Source organism: Neoarius graeffei, chromosome 19 (assembly GCF_027579695.1).
Source record: "Neoarius graeffei isolate fNeoGra1 chromosome 19, fNeoGra1.pri, whole genome shotgun sequence".
Classification (NCBI taxonomy): domain Eukaryota; kingdom Metazoa; phylum Chordata; class Actinopteri; order Siluriformes; family Ariidae; genus Neoarius; species Neoarius graeffei.
The window spans coordinates 47,143,455-47,161,056 of record NC_083587.1 but is presented as its reverse complement, the minus strand read 5'-3'; the positions used below and the strand labels follow the sequence as shown (position 1 = coordinate 47,161,056).

The 17,602-nt window shown below is 40.4% G+C and overlaps 1 protein-coding gene across 5 annotated transcripts in view; it reads right to left on the bottom strand.

The window, feature by feature from the left end:
• The window catches only part of tmem67 (transmembrane protein 67), a 110,807-nt gene that overhangs the window by 38,003 nt on the left and 55,202 nt on the right, over window positions 1-17,602 (bottom strand). For 4 of the 5 annotated variants that reach the window (XM_060900187.1, XM_060900188.1, XM_060900191.1 and 1 more), the window contains 10 exons: window positions 16,501-16,609; window positions 9,811-9,897; window positions 9,131-9,196; window positions 8,905-9,061; window positions 7,314-7,437; window positions 6,168-6,273; window positions 6,026-6,082; window positions 5,824-5,922; window positions 1,932-2,030; window positions 1,425-1,511 (listed from right to left, as the gene is read on the bottom strand). In XM_060900187.1, the coding sequence (XP_060756170.1) occupies window positions 1,425-1,511; window positions 1,932-2,030; window positions 5,824-5,922; window positions 6,026-6,082; window positions 6,168-6,273; window positions 7,314-7,437; window positions 8,905-9,061; window positions 9,131-9,196; window positions 9,811-9,897; window positions 16,501-16,609 (991 nt within the window). The remainder of the gene's footprint in view (window positions 1-1,424; window positions 1,512-1,931; window positions 2,031-5,823; window positions 5,923-6,025; window positions 6,083-6,167; window positions 6,274-7,313; window positions 7,438-8,904; window positions 9,062-9,130; window positions 9,197-9,810; window positions 9,898-16,500; window positions 16,610-17,602) is intronic. The other variant, XM_060900190.1, reaches the window with a different exon arrangement.

Genomic DNA, 17,602 nt, shown 5'->3' with positions numbered 1-17,602 from the left:
AGTGTGAATGGTTGTCTGTGTCTATGTGTCAGCCCTGTGATGACCTGGCGACTTGTCCAGGGTGTACCCCGCCTTTCGCCCGTAGTCAGCTGGGATAGGCTCCAGCTTGCCTGCGACCCTGTAGAAGGATAAAGCGGCTAGAGATAATGAGATGAGATGAGATGAGGTGCAAAAATAATAACTGTGTGAATGATTTAAAAAAATAAAAAAAAAACAGCCCTGCACACATCTCTAATTGAGATGATCAATTATGAACTGTAATGATGTAGCTGGGGTTGAAGAACTGTCAGGGCCAGAATTCACACACCTTTCTTACTCACAATGCTGGCATTTCTACTTCTGGGATTCTCCAGTGTTTCCAGGGGCTTAGTGGTGGGGGTTCATCATCATCATCATTATTATCTCATCTCATTATCTCTAGCCGCTTTATCCTGTTCTACAGGGTCGCAGGCAAGCTGGAGCCTATCCCAGCTGACTACGGGCGAAAGGCGGGGTACACCCTGGACAAGTCGCCAGGTCATCACAGGGCTGACACATAGACACAGACAACCATTCACACTTAAGGCCTCTGCATGCTCTTGCGACAAGGCTTTCGCAGATAGCTTTTTGCAGACAGTTGTAATTTATTGTTGAGCGGGGAGTTTAGGCGTGCGCGATGTTATTCACCGGCACAACGCAAGGGGGCGCGAAGTCGCTAGGAGTAGTTGGTGGGTGTGGTTAGTGGAGTGTTTATCCTCCGGTTACTTATAATGACTAGAACTTTTTTTTTTATAATGACTAGAACTGGAGTCGTATAGATGTACGTACTTCCTCAATCAACCGCTCTTCGTGCTGCTCCATCTTCGCTCGTGTTTTTAAAAATGCCGGTCGTGAAAACAAAACAAACCGGGAAAGTAGGGAAGCGGAAGTGCGTGTACAGCGGATGTAAAGTGGACCAATCAGAGCCCTCTTGTCTGCGACGCTGTCTGCGAGGCTTCTGCGGTGGTCACAATTTTTGGGAGGTGCGCGCAGAGCGTCTGCGAAGGTGGGGGGGCTACGCAGACGCTATCTGCGACACCGTCTGCGAGGACTGGGTTGTCAGCATAAATTGGCCTTTACATTCACACCTACGGTCAATTTAGAGTCACCAGTTAACCTAACCTGCATGTCTTTGGACTGTGGGGGAAACCGGAGCGCCCGGAGGAAACCCACGCGGACACGGGGAGAACATGCAAACTCCACACAGAAAGGCCCTCGCCGGCCACGGGGCTCGAACCCGGACCTTCTTGCTGTGAGGCGACAGTGCTAACCACTACACCACCATGCCGCCCCATCATTATTATCATTATTATTATTAAAAATCCTTCCAGTTTAGGCCACAGCTTTCTGGTTTAAATCAAAATACAGATTCAGATACACCGCATTACACCCGTTATCCATATTACCTTAAGTGCAAAAGCACAGCCAACGTATATCACAAAACTTTCCTCTTGAGCTGGTAATGGCAATAATACAGATACATATTGCTGAGCCTGCAAACAGGAAAAATATCTAACTTACTTAATCTGAAAAGCAAAGAATTTCCTGCAAAAAAAGGATAACAGAAGAACAAAAAAGAGAAAAATAGGAAATTGCCAATATTATCAATATACTGTAATACACTCTCATTCCAACTGTTGGCCAAATTTTATATTAAAAAAAAGCATCAAAATGTTTTTAAAACAAATTAAAAAGAAAACTTCTGCAAGTGTAAATAACATCTCTATAAATAACAATAATAATAATAATAATAATAATAATAATAATAATAATAATGTTATTATTCATTGTGTAATACTTGCAATAAATAATCACACAGTTTGGCCACGTTTGGCATTTTTTCATATTAGAGACCAACCCAACATACAAAATTCTAATTACGTAATTTAGTAATTACTAAGAAAAACACTGACCTTATAAAAAATGAGCCAGTACAGACCAGTTCCCACGGTGATGAAGAAGAAAACATTTGCCAAATCTCCAGCGTAGAACACCAGGAACTTCAAAACGGTCTGAATGAAATAGAGGTACGCTCTATTTTAGTATAATAATAATAATAATAATAATACCAAACAGTAGTAAGCAATTTCTTTATGCATGGCAATACAATTCTAAAGCAGCAAAAAATGATAAAGTCTGTGAACGTTTTAAAAAAAATATGAAAGAGAATTTTAGCACTTGGGCATCATTATGAATTTTGGTGAGTTAAGCCAATAATTATTCTCATGCATTAAAACATTTGAATTTTTTGCATTAAAGGAAAAATCCACCCAGAACAGCTTGCATACTAATATTTATCATAAGAGCACATGCACGCTTAATGAAACCACTTGGAAAAGTCACATGACTGAGCAGATACGGATTTTTGAAGCCGGTCTGGAAAAAGCCGTACGCGGCTCCATACCCGTTTCCCTTGTTTCCGCTGTTTTCATTTTGCTCTGAATTGTTACTTTGAAAAATGAGTGACACAACTGAGCATGGGCGGCACGGTGCTGTAGTGGTTAGCACTGTCGCCTCACAGCAAGAAGGTTCTGGGTTCAAGCCTACAGGCTGACGAGGCCTTTCTTTGTGGAGTCTGCATGTTCTCCCCGTGTCCGCGTGGGTTTCCTCCAGGTGTTCTAGTTTCCCCCACAGTCCAAAGACATGCAGGTTAGGTTAACTGGTGGCTCTAAATTGACCGTAGGTGTGAATGTGAGTGTGAATGGTTGTTTGTCTCTATGTGTCAGTTCTGCGATAAACTGGCAACTTGTCCATGGTGTACCCTGCCTCTCACCCATAGTCAGCTGGGATAGGCTCCAGCTTGCCTGTGACCCTGCACAAGATAAGCAGCTACAGATAATGGACAACTGAGCACAGTGAAAGTGAATTTTATTATCCAGATGATTTATGAGACACAGACCTAATGACTCTACTGCCGATTCGACTCTATTTTTTACAAATCAAGGTTCTTTTGTGTAGATATAATAGGCTTGTTTTGATGATGTCTTCATGAGCTGACCCGAGTTTGAACTGGCTTTTACTAAGAATGCTATCTTAAAATCGTTTTCATTTCGAGAGAACAGTAAAGTCAGTTGTATTTTATAGAATACATATATGTGTTATTTACCAGCTGGAAGGTCCGTATCGTGAAATACCGTGACCGACGTCTTGAAAGTACTGAGCGAGGCCCTCTGGGCTGAGGTCAATATTCAAGGCCGAGGTCACAGTATTTCACCATACGGACCGACCTTAAGCTGGTCAATAATATATTTATTTTTTTCTTTACCAAATTCTAACAGAAAACGAGAGCGCCCGAAAGGGAAAACCGAGGCGAGCCGCCATTTTGAATCTGCATTCACGGCTGTAATGCAAATTGCTTCCTCCTCAGTATACAAGTGCACTTCCATGGCAGGAAAAAAAAAAAAAAAACTACATTTTGCCGCCTATGTAGTCCCCTATTTATACAAAATTGAGTCATTCAGGATTCAGCCATGTTTTTACTCGGCGTTAGCAACAGTTACAGGTTTTTAGTTTTCTTCTTCCTCAGGGTAGCAAAACTCACTTTCGCTGTGAAGACTGTTGTTATCGCTATCCATGATGTAAAATTAATGCTATTATGCTGAGAAATGCTGGCAAAAATGTATAAGATTTTTGATAAAAATCTTATAAAAAAGATAATTGTTGACAAAAATTGCTACTATGTTGTTGTGAATGAGCGAGTCGCTAGAGGTCCATAACCGGGGTCCGTACCGTAGGATATGGACCCGCTCGCCAGCCAATCAGAGTGCAGGATTTGATGGAAACCGCACCGTGAAAAAAATAAAAACTGTTATTTCAAACCTGTGCAAAGGTGATTCAGCATATAAATAGTTTACTATCAATCAAATAAAAATTGATTGGTTCATTTTTCGCACACTGTTGTTCATTGTTTTCCACTGTGTATATGTTAGTTAAAAAAGGTCATATGATAAAATGCTTATTGACTGACTTAAGTCGGACTGGATGTGAAAATATTTGTCTCTTGGTCATTTGTACGCTCCCTCACGCCGCTTGGGCCGTACGGCATGACCTTGATCCAAATATTTTCCCATTTGGCCCTCCCACTCAGTCAATAAGTACATATTATTAACAACGTGATCTCCAGTAATGTCCGAGATTTATTTTGTAATGAAATTGAGTGGCTCTAAGTAAAAAAAATGTTGCAAGGCTTTAGTCCTTTAATCTGTCCAGCTCTCTCTGAACACTCTGTGTGGAATTATTTGATTTTCCGTCACGCTTAAAATACATTTACTCTCATGCTGATTCTTATTATTTGAGAGTGGACTCTGTACCAGGGTGTTCTGACCTGATATGTTATACGAGATAGGATCAACGCGTACAATGAGCTAAGCCACTCTGAACATTTTATCGAATAAACGACCTAAAAACTTGCTATGGAGCACTTGCATGTGACGTCACAGCCGATCCAGATTGTGACAGACGCCATCTTGTCGGTCAAACGCCATATTTCCGCCTTCTACTTCTGGTTCTACTTCTGCTTTTACTTCTACCTTTTCTTCTGGAAAACCCTACTATATACAATTCTACTACAACGGCTGCGGCTACAAGCTCTCCCTACCTGTGCAGGTTTTTTATGTTTTTTGTGTGTATTTTTGCGTGTTGTTCGTCTGTACCGGACTTCAATATCCACTACAACCGTATGGACTTACTGGACATTGGTTTCCAGCAGAAAATGACGGTTTGTAGCGATTTCCATCGCATGCACAACATTCCGGACGAGATAGCGAGACCAGCGGGGTCTCCGTGGATTGTTATCGGAAGCAAAGCGAAGGAGGCGGCGCCAGGAGCGGAAGCAAAAGCGAGGCTGCAGGCAGAGCCGGCATGTTGACTAAGCTCAGAAAACAGCCACTCAAACCTCTACTGCTAAGCCTTTACCTCTCCAACGCTAGATCCATGGTAAACAAGACGGACGATTTGGAATTACAGCTGGAATTACCTTATTCTATTCTATAATTGGCTGGTCAGTGCTATACTCAATACTTAAGTGACTTACCCATCCAATGGGGATTCTTGTTTACAAGATGCCACATCTGAGTCGCTGACAAATCCTGAATTTCTGTAAAGATAACTGTCCAGAGATTTATAAGCATGCAGTGCTTCACCACTGAACAGTGAGGGAAAGTTAATGAGGTAATTATACACGTCTGGGTATTCCGCTGGCAGTTCAAAATCCGGTCGTGAAAACTCCGTCCGGTAAGCCATAAGGGTCACTAATCTGTAGATCGTTTATTTTAGACATATATCTAGTTATCTGTTCATTAGAAAAATGAGCCGTGTAGTCCGTCGGTTGAAATTGATCCATTCTGTACACAAGTGCAGCAGTATTCAGCGGTGTTTTTTACCGACAAGATGGAGGCTGTGTACTTTCCGGTCACGTGACTGCAAGATCTCTATTGGGTAGGCTTTCATACATTCGGTTGGAAACAAGTTGCGTGACAAGAATGAAACAGAACTCCAACTCCACTCCTGTATTCCTCCATCTGAAGAACTTCTGCAAATAATATTAATCTGCTGCGAAGATCCTGTCTCCAGACCTGTTCTTCTATCCTTTGCATTTGACTGAAGTGTTATTCTGGTGTAAAAGACAACATGCTGTCAACACCATGGTGTTTGTCGCGAACTACCTGCTGCCTGCATTGCATTCTAGGACTCTCCACTACTTCTACGATAGATTTCTCATGAAAATGACAGTGAACATCATGGGAAAATGGCGAGTGAGTCCAAATAAACCATATGACGGATAGTTTTTTGTGTGCACGTGCTTGCCTGGACGTCAATGAGAGGGGAGGCGATTCTTCTTTTCCAACTTGCCGTTTTCAATAGAGAGTACACAACAGCCACTCCACCTAACACACCCAGAGCAATCTGGGCAACACACACACACACACACACACACACACACACACACACGCTGTCATCATCATCATCATCATCATAAAGCAGAACGTATATTCATTTTAACACTCACATCAGTTTTAACTCGAGCTTCATTCTGATCCATCTTATACTCCAAAGAGAACGATACCTAAATATACACACATAAAAAGGTAACATATGTACGAGTACACACATGCATGAACATACTCAGTATTTACTTTATGTATACCTACTGCTACTGTTTGCTTGGCCAGGTCAGTGATGTGAATATCAGAGTAGGAGACAATCATGAGAGGAGGGTACACCTGTCCTTTCTGGGTGTTTGGCACTAGCTGGAACCTACAAGCCATATGACACTATTATTAAGGCTACATCCACACGACAACGGCAACAAGATTTTTTTTTTTTAAATATCGCGTCCACATGGGCAACGGATCAGTAAAATTTCAGGTACATATGGCAACGCAACGCTTGCTGAAAACGATGCAATACACATGCCACACCTCTACGTGCGCTGTAAGACGGTCCCATCGGAGACACCAGAACAATAGAAGAAGTAGACGCATGTGCATAAACCCCTTCTTCTGTAGCATCAGCCACAAAGTTTTGATTATTAATCAGTAGCGTAAAACGAAAGACGCGGAAAGAGGAATGAATGGGGGTAGATGGAAGCCGGTACGCCAACATTCTGATATCCTCCAGAATTCTTTAATGGTCCGGAATAAATTGAATGCTACACGGTGATGGATTACTTTGTTCTTCTACGCCCTTTTTGAGGAATGTATTGTCGGACTTAAACCAACATCTGAAGAGGTGAGATCGCTCCTTTTTTTTTTTCCTATTTTTGCTGGCGAGATTGTTTTTGTTTTTGGAAAGCGCACGGGCGGTGCGCGGTTTGGTACTGCTTCCGCAGTGTTTGGACTAAAGACTCTGCCCTAAGGGCTATTCTCTCACTCTCTCTCTCTCTCACTTTGCACCATTACACAATAAATATTCACAGTGAAAATATTTTGTAAGCGCGTTTCATGAACCAAGTTATAGGATTTGTTGACAACTCGCATCGAGTTCGTTACACTTCTACCCGGCGTGAAGCACTGACAGTCATGTGGTTGTGACGTCATCGTAAACAAATCCGTTCTACTCATCCAGACGACTTCGCAACGGCGCCGTTGCCAGATTTTTCCACTCTGGAACACGTTCTCAAAAGATTTCGTTTTGGGGCACCCAAAACGCTGGTGCCGTGTGGACGCCAGGCCGAAACGATAAACAATTTTATCAGATTCACCTGAATCCGTTGCCGTGTGGACAGGGCCTAAGAACCTGAAACATCACAATTAATAGTGTGTGCGAACACTGTGTGAATATCACATGCACTTTACCTAATTTGTAAGTTAGTGGCCACACGAATAACTCTGGGGGTGGAAGTCAGACTCTTTTCTCTCCCACTCAAAGTGTCTACTATCATCAGCCTCCGTGTCAAGTACCAGCTATTCATGTTAGAGTCTACACACACACATTAGGACAAAAAAAAAAAAAACAGTGGTTGCAGTCAAGTGGTGTTAAAGGGATCCTCCAATGGACTGATTTTCAAACTTATTTTATGTAAAATTCGTTGTAGATTTCAAAAATCTAACTTTCATTTTTGGAGATTAAATAGTTTTTGAGGAAAAAAAGCGCTTTTTTTTTTTAGAATACCAGATGGGCTTCCTGTGGCTTCTTCAGGCTCCATTTCTGCTTGCGGAGCAAAAATAAATGGAACATTTGGCCATATTGAGCCCAAAATGTCATTTATTCAATATTAATTTCTGGTTTATATGACTGTTTTAGGGCGGCACGGTGGTGTAGTGGTTAGCGCTGTCGCCTCACAGCAAGAAGGTCCTGGGTTTGAGCCCAGCGGCCGATGAGGGCCTTTCTGTGTGGAGTTTGCATGTTCTCCCCGTATCCGCGTGGGTTTCCTCCGGGTGCTCCGGTTTCCCCCACAGTCCAAAGACATGCAGGTTAGGTTAACTGGTGACTCTAAATTGACCGTAGGTGTGAATGCGAGTGTGAATGGTTATCTGTGTCTATGTGTCAGCCCTGTGATGACCTGGCGACTTGTCCAGGGTGTACCCCACCTCTCGCCCGTAGTCAGCTGGGATAGGCTCCAGCTTGCCTGCGACCCTGTAGAACAGGCTAAGCAGCTACAGAAGATGGATGAATGGATGACTGTTTTATAAAAACAATATTACACTCGAGGTCATGCTGCAATACTGAATATCAGCACGGCTGTGATTAGCTACGACCGAATTGCAGCCATGCACTGCAAAAAATTGAAAAGTCAATTTGAGGAGAAAATGACTTAATACTAGTGAAATTATCTTGCTGCATGGACAGATATTTTTACTTGATAAGACATCTTAGAATAAGTTGGTTTAATAATAATCTCAGAATTGGTGCCTTGTATTCTTCTAATAGGAAATGCTAGATCGTTTCAACTATTTTCAAGATATTTTCACTTGCTAAGATATCATTTTTTGCAGCATGCTGATATTTAATTACAACAGCACTCCCTCTCGTGTGATATTGCTTAATTAAATTACCTACTGCTTAATTCGTGTTAAAAGATGAAAAGTGTTATGGAGGAAAATAGAGGGAATCTGCTTGATATTACTGAATTGTGGAATTTCCATCCATCCCTTATCCGTAACCGCTTATCCTGTGTAGGGTCGCGGGCAAGCTGGAGCCTATCCCAGCTGACTATGGGCGAGAGGCGGGGCACACCCTGGATAAGTCGCCAGGTCATCACAGGGTCAACACAATTGTGGAATTTGTGTTGCATAAAAAAAATGACGCTTCACTTTTTTGCTCTGCACTTGGGATGTCACCAATGCAACACTGGACCTCAAAACATGACAATTTAGAACATTTTTCATGATTTATTGCCTTTCCAACATAGCCTAACACCTAATTTGTACCGCTACTATATATTACCTTGGTTGATAAACTGGCCATTTAACTGCAGAATGAGATTGAGAATAGGCACAGCGAGGAGGCGCTTCTCTCCCTCAGCGGTCTGCTGCTCGATGAAGATGTCATAAAACAGAGGCTCTGAATGAGCAGCCAGGAGATCCAACACTGAGAGAACACACTGAAAAGAAAGACTGTGAGCAATAAAAACACATTTCTGAGTGCATACATATGCACGCACAGTACTCACGTTTTGTTTGTAGGCCGTCCCAAATGTGTAAGCAGCCTGCAGTCTGGTTAAGGTATCTTGACAAAGCTGGGAAGAAAAAAAAAATCCCACGAAACCATTAAAGCACTTGGTATCAGGGCTGATTTAGCTGTTATGGGCCAATATATAACTTTTTTTAATCCTTTTATCATGCAAATATGCATGAGGATTTACCATTAGCCATTTCTCTCATCATCATATCTCATGATTAAACTTTTTAAAACAAAAAAGAATACCAAATGGCTCCCTCAGCTAAAGGCCTCAACTAAATGGATAAAATATTATACTGCAAATAGTCAGTTGCATATTGGGCTGTTTTCAGAGTCTGCAAATTAAACTGGCACCTGAAGTACAAAAATAAAGTCAATATTAATGTCAGGAATGTTTTCAGAGCAGTCAGAGTCCAGTTACATGCGTTCTTAATTCAATTCTCTGGACTCCACATTCAGATTTTTGCAAATTAAAAAAAAAAAAAGAAAGAAAAAAAAATTGTGGCAAAACTGCAAGTAAGAAAGAACCAATATGAATGAACCACAGCTTTACCACTGATCACATTTCCACATACTTCACCTTGTGGTATTCACTTTATTTTATCACTATCAGTGGTTTTCCTTAAACCTTAACAGTTCACGAGGTGTATAGAAATCACAGGGCTGCTTTACCTGCAGGTTTCTTCTACCAACACTCTCCCATCTTATAAACTCTCCTTGTGCTGTGTACACTGCAGCCAGTAGCTTTATGTTCGTGTTCTGAACAGAAACAGAAACATACACAAAGAAATACTTACATTATTCTGTTATTTCATCCTGAACACAAAATAATGAAAGCATTGCAAAGAATTAACACACGTTAGGAGCATACCTGAGTGAAATTAAGGTCTTTTAGTGCTATTCTTTTAATCTAGTGATATAAAATACAAACCACATAAGAAGTAACTGTCACAAACTCAGGTTGCTACTCTAAACTTGATCATTAATGTAGCAGATGAACTACGACAACAGATTACAGACATTAGATCATTATGATGAGAACATTTTTTCCATCAGACATGTAGAAGGTATCTATGCTAGCATCTGGCACTGTTCCAAACTGTCAAACCAAGTCTTCTATACTTGAGGCTGAAATAGAAAGGAAAGAGATTTTCTGTAAGCTGACAGTTGACAAATCATAGAACATGACATTATGGGGTTTCCTGTATATATATATATACATACAATGTAGAAAATAGTCAAAAGAAAAACAGATAAATAAGTAGATGTCAGACTTTTGACTGGTACTGTATGTATACGTGTGTGCGCGCATACTTTATATTATATATATATATATATATATATATATATATATATATATATATATATATATATATATATATCTCCACATTCACTGGATATGAGCAATCGTGTGCTCTGGTTAGCTACTCAACAACTAGGATATCAGCTGATATACTGAGAGTAGAGAAAAACAAAATGGCGGCGCATGTTGCTGAACCAACCGAGAATGAAATAAAAAAACTCTACTCGAAAACAAAACCGCAAAAAAAAAAAAAAGTATCTGATGGTAAGAACGGATCTTTTTTTTAATTTTTCAAGAATTATAATTATTGCATTTTTTTCATAAATTGCTACTGTCCTTTCGCCGTTTTTTTTTTTACATTAAGTGAAAATTATTTTATTGGACGTTTTGTATAAAGTTCTTATTTGTCGAATTTGTAAAAAATAAAAGTAAAAATGCTGTTTCTCAAAATCCAGTGAATGTGCATAGAATAAAACAGTTATTCCACTCAATTTCGTCGTACATGGCTTATAGCCAACTCAGCGCTCTCTCTCTCTCGCTCTCTCTCAGAGAAAGATTAATAAAAAGGATAAAGAGGCCATATTCCCTTAGGCATCCATCAACACGGGAAAGATAAGAGAACACAAGACGAACCAAATGAGCAAGAAGTGTGCTGACCTTCATAAGTCAGGTAATGGTTCTAAAAAAAAAAAAAAAAGCTACTCATCTGAAAATTCCCATTTCTACTGTTAAGGCAATAATAAAGTAAACACCAACTAGAACTGTTACAAACCTGCCTGGAAGAGGACCCAAAGTTTATTTTGTCCTCACATACAATGAGGAGGAGGGTAAGAGGCAAAAAAAAAAATCCCCAAGGTGATTGACAAGAAAAAGTAAAATCTTGGAATTTCCAAGTCTCCAAAACCACCATCAGACTCCACCTCCATGCCAACATACCGGTATTATTTGGAAGGTGCTTAAAAAAAAAAAAAACTTTTCTGTCAGTTAACCACAAACACAAGCTCCTGAAGTCTGTGAAACGCTACTACAACTTTGACTGGAACCGTGTTCTATGGTCTGATGAAATAAAAATGAAGCTTTTTGGGTTTGGTGTAAAAAGAAATACGGCTATAATGAAAAGAACCCGATCCCAACTGTAAAATATGGTGGAAGTTCTGTGATGTTTTGGGGCTGTTCTTCCTCCAAAGGCCCTGGATACCTTGTTAGGGGACATGGCATCATGACTCCATGAAATACCAGGACATCTTAAATCAAAATCTGTCTGCCTCTGCCAGGAAACTCAAACTGGATCATCATTAGATCTTCCAACAGGACAATGATCCGAAGCACATGTCCAAATCAACACAAAAATGGTTCACTGAACACAGAATAAAGCTTCTGCCCTGGCCATCTCAGTCCCCTGACCTGAACCCCAGTGAAAACCTGTGGGGTGAGCTGAAGAGGAGAGGGCACAAGAGAGGGCCGAGGACCCTGGATGATCTGGAGAGATTGTGTAAAGAGGAACGGTCTCAGACGCCCTACTCTGTATCTCCAACCTTATAAAATGTTATTGGAGAGACTTGGTGCTGTTTTACTGACAAAGTGAGGTTGTCCAAAGTATTAGCACAGGTGTCGATAATTGTGGCACATGCGTTTTTGTGGAAATTTTTTTTTTGATGAGGGATTTTCGCTCTCTCTGAATAAATTTATTTCAATTAAAGGTTGGATTTTTCTCATTTTTTTCAGTGTGAGATGAAGCTACTTCACCAAAAGGTGGATTTTTTTCTTACCTTTTTAACTAATCTTTTGATCGTGGAAGGCACTTTTATATATATATATATATATATATATATATATATATATATATATATATATATATAAAAATACATATATATAAAAATACATATATATATATATATATATATATATATATATATATATATATATATATACATACACACACACACACACACACATATATATATATATAAATAAACACACACACACACACACACACACACACACACACACACACACACACACACACAGAGAGAGTACCAGTCAAATATGTTTGTCAAAAGCCACAAGTTGATGTATTGATCAAAAAGACGAGCTGTGAAAGCGTGCAAATTGTTTTCAGTGCTGTAGCTATATCTATGTGGTGGTTGGGAAAACCCCCATCAGATGTCTCTGCCACATAAATACCTTCAGAGGTCATGTTAGGTGAACAAGGAGCCGGTTTAATAAATGCAGTTGTAAAACAAGTCTGTCTAAAGATGATGTTTTAATTGCTTGCCAAGTGTTCTTTACTAATACAATAATGGTCAACTTTAGAGTGGTAACCTGATTTTGTGACAGTTACTTCTCATGTGGTTTTATATATATATATATATATATATATATATATATATATATATATATATATATATATTTATTTATTTATTTATTACATACATACACTATGGTTTTTAATTTATTCCAGGTTTTCTGAAATCAACACAGGGTCAAAAATATATACACAGGCTCACAAATATATATACTCAGCGCATCTAATATTTGGTTAAATGCTTCTTAGCAAATTTCATCTTGCCCAGACGCTTTTGGTAGCCATCAACAAGCTTCTGGCGGAATTCTGGTTGGATATCTGACCACACTTCTTGACAGAATTGGTGGAGTTCAATTAAATTGTGCTTTTTTTCCTGGCACAGACCTGACTTTTAAGCACAGTCCACATATTTTCAATAGGGCTGAGGTCAGGACTTGTTTTAAGCTTAAGGCAGATTCTACCGTAACTGGATCCATTAACCACTTGCCCACAAAATAAGAAATTTTTCTTGTCCTTTTTTCAGTGAGGTAATATTTTCTCGTCTCGTCTTCTTCCGCTTATCCGGGACCGGGTCGCGGAGGCAGCAGTCTAAGCATGGAAGCCCAAACTTCCCTTTCCCCAGACACCTTGGCCAGCTCCTCGGGAAGAACACCGAGGCGTTCCCAGGCCAGCCGAGAGACATAGTCCCTCCAGCATGTCCTGGGTCTTCCCCGGGGCCTCCTCCCGGGGGGACATGCCTGGAACACCTCCCCAGGGAGGCGTCCAGGAGGCATCCGAAAAAGATGCCCAAGCCACCTCAGCTGGTTCCTCTCGATGTGGAGGAGCAGCGGCTCTACTCCGAGCTCCTCCCGAGTGACTGTTTCTCACCCTATCTCTAAGCCTGGGGTAATATTTTCAAGATTGAAAATATGGTATTTGGTCTTCTAAAACAGCACGTCATTTAAAAATACACTGAGTATATCAATAAAAGATTTTTAAAGAATAAAGTTCTATTTCTTTGACATATCTGACAGACATAACTCCCATTTTAAAAATCACTTTCATTATCCCTGTTGCTATCGTCAGTGAATTTCTGTCAGATGACCTGACGATAGACTCAGCCATTATGGATCTTTGGTAGTTATCGTGTGGAAGCAGGCTTTATAATTTTTGGATGTCAACAGATAGAGTTGAAATAGATCAACAGCGAAAAAACTATTTCGTTCACGAGAGAAGCCCACAGTTATTTTTAAAAAATGCTATCGTCAGTCTGTCAGTGAAATGCACCTGACGATAGCAAAATTCAAGCCCTCACCACGCACATGTTGACTGACGCAAAGAGGAAATTCTCCTGCGCATGATTTTTGTGACAGCAGACATTTACTTCCGGGCAAGACTTGGAGTTCTGACAGCTATATTTCATCAAATAAATCAAGGTAAGATTTTCAGTCAGCTACCCTGACGATAGAAATTTTTGACGATAGAAACATTGAGAATATATTTGTGCATTCATATTTAAATTTTTCTGGAGGAAAACTATCGTAAGTTGAGATAAATCAGAGCCACTTGCGACCCTTTCAGCCGACAGGCCATTTCAATGTGTTATTTCCCCGCGAAAGTGACAGTCGTGTCTATCGTCGCTGTTCTGACAATTATTGTTGATATTTCAATTTTGAAAATAAATTTTATCTTTTTTATTTCAATATTTTATTTTATTATTTGGTTCTAGTGATGAGGTATTTAATAGTATTACTAAATTTGTCAGATTAATAATGTAAGAAACAGTTTTGTTGCTATTGTCATCGAGAGTGTCTGTCAGAATATGATGGTAGACGTTAGTTTGTCTGTCAGATTTTGATGATAGAAACCGATGTGTTTCTATCTTCATTTAGCATGTCTGTCATGTCAGGCTTTTATTAATTAGTTACCAGGACTACTGTCCTAAAATTTACTGTGAATGTCCAAGACCCCAAATGCTACTAGAACAACTTAATAGAATGATCAAAATCAATTCAGCAATTTAAGGAGATGGGACTTAACTGGCCTCTGTTATGGTAGAATCTGCCTCAATGTTAGCCTGCTTTATCTGTTCTACAACCAGCTTTGATGTGTATTTGGGGTCACTGTCCTGTTGGAACACCAAATTCTGTCCAGGTTTCTGATGGTCTGAGGTTATGCTGAAGAATTCTGAGGTAGCCATCCTTCTTCATTATTTCATCCACTTCCATCCACATCCAGTTCCACCGGCAGCAAAACAGACCCAGAGCATGATGCTGCTACCACCACCATGCTTCACACTTGGGACAGTGTTCCTCTGTACCACTGGTCCTTGTGGCTAAACAACTCAATGTTTGTCTCATCTGACCATAAAGCTTTCCACCAGAAGGCTTTTTCTTTGTCCATGTGGTGACCTGTAAATTTTAGTTGAGCTTGAAGATGTCAATTTTGGAGCAGAGGCTTCTTTCTTAGACAACAGTCTCTCAGTCCATGGTGATGTAAAACTTCCTTGACTGTAGACAGGATTCCAGCAGCTTCAAGGTCATGGCAGGCCTGTGCTTTGGTGGTTCCTGACCATTTGAACCAATTCCATTTCAGGTGAGGGTGACAGTTTGAGTCTTCTTCCAGCAAAGTGGCAACACCTCCCAATAACTTGCACTTACACACAACTGTTTGAACTGATGATCTTAGAATCTGCAGTTGTTTAGAACCGGCTCCAAGAGACATTCCTGAGTTGTGTAGATCTATGATACTCTTTCTCAGATCTGCACTGAGCTCCTTAGATTTTCCCAATGTAATGTGTATTGGTCAAGCTAATGAGGGCTATCAAACAAACCCTTTTTATGTTGGCACAGAGAAGCTATCAGCTGTAATCAATCATGATCACTAACAGGAAGAGGCCCTGGCAAGTTAAAAGACATTTTGGAACTTTCAGCACCACTGAATCAATTATTTAAATTGGGGTATGTATATTTTTTACCCTGTATGTCTAATTTTGACCATATGTTGACTTCAGAAACAGAAAATAAAACCAAATTCGTGGGGTTCTTTTTCTGCTAAAGATGCATGTTATGCAATCATTCTGCCAGAACCTGACCACACCCATATGTACTTTCTGAACATTCCATTAGAGATTTAGAGCATGCTTTGCTGTTATAATAACCTCCAATCTTCTGGCAAGGTTTTCCCCTAGATTTTGGAGCGTTGCTGTGGGAATTTCCCATTCAACCACAAGAGCAGTAATGAGGTCAGGCACTGATGTTGGGCAAGGAGGTCTGAGGTGCAGTCAGTGTTCCAGTTCATTCCAAAGATTTTTAGTGAGGTACAGAACATTGACCTCAACAGGAAGCCTGGGCAAACCATGTTGTCATGGAGCTTGCTTTGTGCACATGGGCATTGTCATGTTGGAACAAGTTTGTGCCTCTTAGTTCCAGTGAAGGGAAATTGTAATGCTACAGCATACGAAGACATTCTATACAATCGGTTGCTTCCAACTTTGTGGCAGCAGTGTGGAGAAGAACCACTCATGGGTGTGATGGTCAGGTGCCCACAAATGTGAATGAAACAAACATGAAGCAAAATGTTATGCAATTAAGACATTCTGCCAAATCAAATTTATACGATTTCAGATAGCTAAAAATGTCTCAGGAAAAACAAAAAAACCAATAAGTGCAAGAGTTTTCTCTTTTCTTTGTGTAAGAGGTATGTTTTTTGTGCAACAATAAAAACATGAACACATAAAATACATATACTGTATACTGCATAGAACAATCCATACGTTGTTTGTGCCTTTAAAGCTGAAGCCTACAGGCAGTGGATCAGTCTGCAGAACTCTTGATGCCAATCCTGGCTGTTCTCCATAATACAGCCACGGCAGGTTCACCCTCCTGTAGGTGCAACACAAACACCATCCCACATTTTTGTGCCTCAGCAAAATGCAAGCACTGACAATCAGAACTTTCCTAAACAGTGTCAAATAACATTTGATCAACCCCATATTCCTATCTCTGAGGGAGTAACTTCCTCTTTATCTCGAATTAGAAAGCTACAGGGGATTAAAAGCACACTTCTCCTAAGCATGCTGTTGTTGACAAGCTGTAATGCTAGCACTGGAACTAGAAGATTCCCACAAATTAAGGTCTGGTATATGGGAGTACTTTAGCTTCCTTCTGATTTACAATAGAGGTCTGCGCGGGACAGAATTTTCAGTCCCGCTCCCGCCCACTCCCGCATTGCACAGTCCCGCTCCCGCCTGCTCCCGCAAAGAATTATGATTTTCAGTCCCGCTCCCGCCCGCGCCTGCCATATTTTGTCCCGCTCCCGCCCGCAAATCCCACATGATGCAGACGTTCGCGTTATTTCTCACGAAAGTTCTTGTCATTGGCTTGGGGAATTAAACATGCTGAGCTTAGCTGAGCTCTCCACTGACCGATCCTTCACCTAGCGCACGTAGCGAGGGTGCGCGTTGCCAGGCGGTATGCACAGCTCAGGCTTTACAGAGATACCCAACACACCTACCAAAATCTACAGTGGATATTAAGAATATTGTACATTGCACATAGCTTATATGTCACTCCTCACATTTACATTCTAGGAAATACAAGTAGGCCTATAAGAAATTAATATAATTTAAAGACACAGAGTGATGGTGCCCCGCCCCCTACTTTGAGTGGATTTGAGCATAAATATCTACAGCTCACATTCAGGGGTGCGTTTCCCAAATAACCAACCAACCAAGTTAGCATTAAACCAATATGGTACGATGCAAGTTTGAACTAACTAACATCCAAAAAACGACTGTTTCCCAAAGCTGTAGTACCAACTTGGTCTGAACCAAGTTGATTTGAACCAACACAGTTCACACCACGATGTTTTCAGAT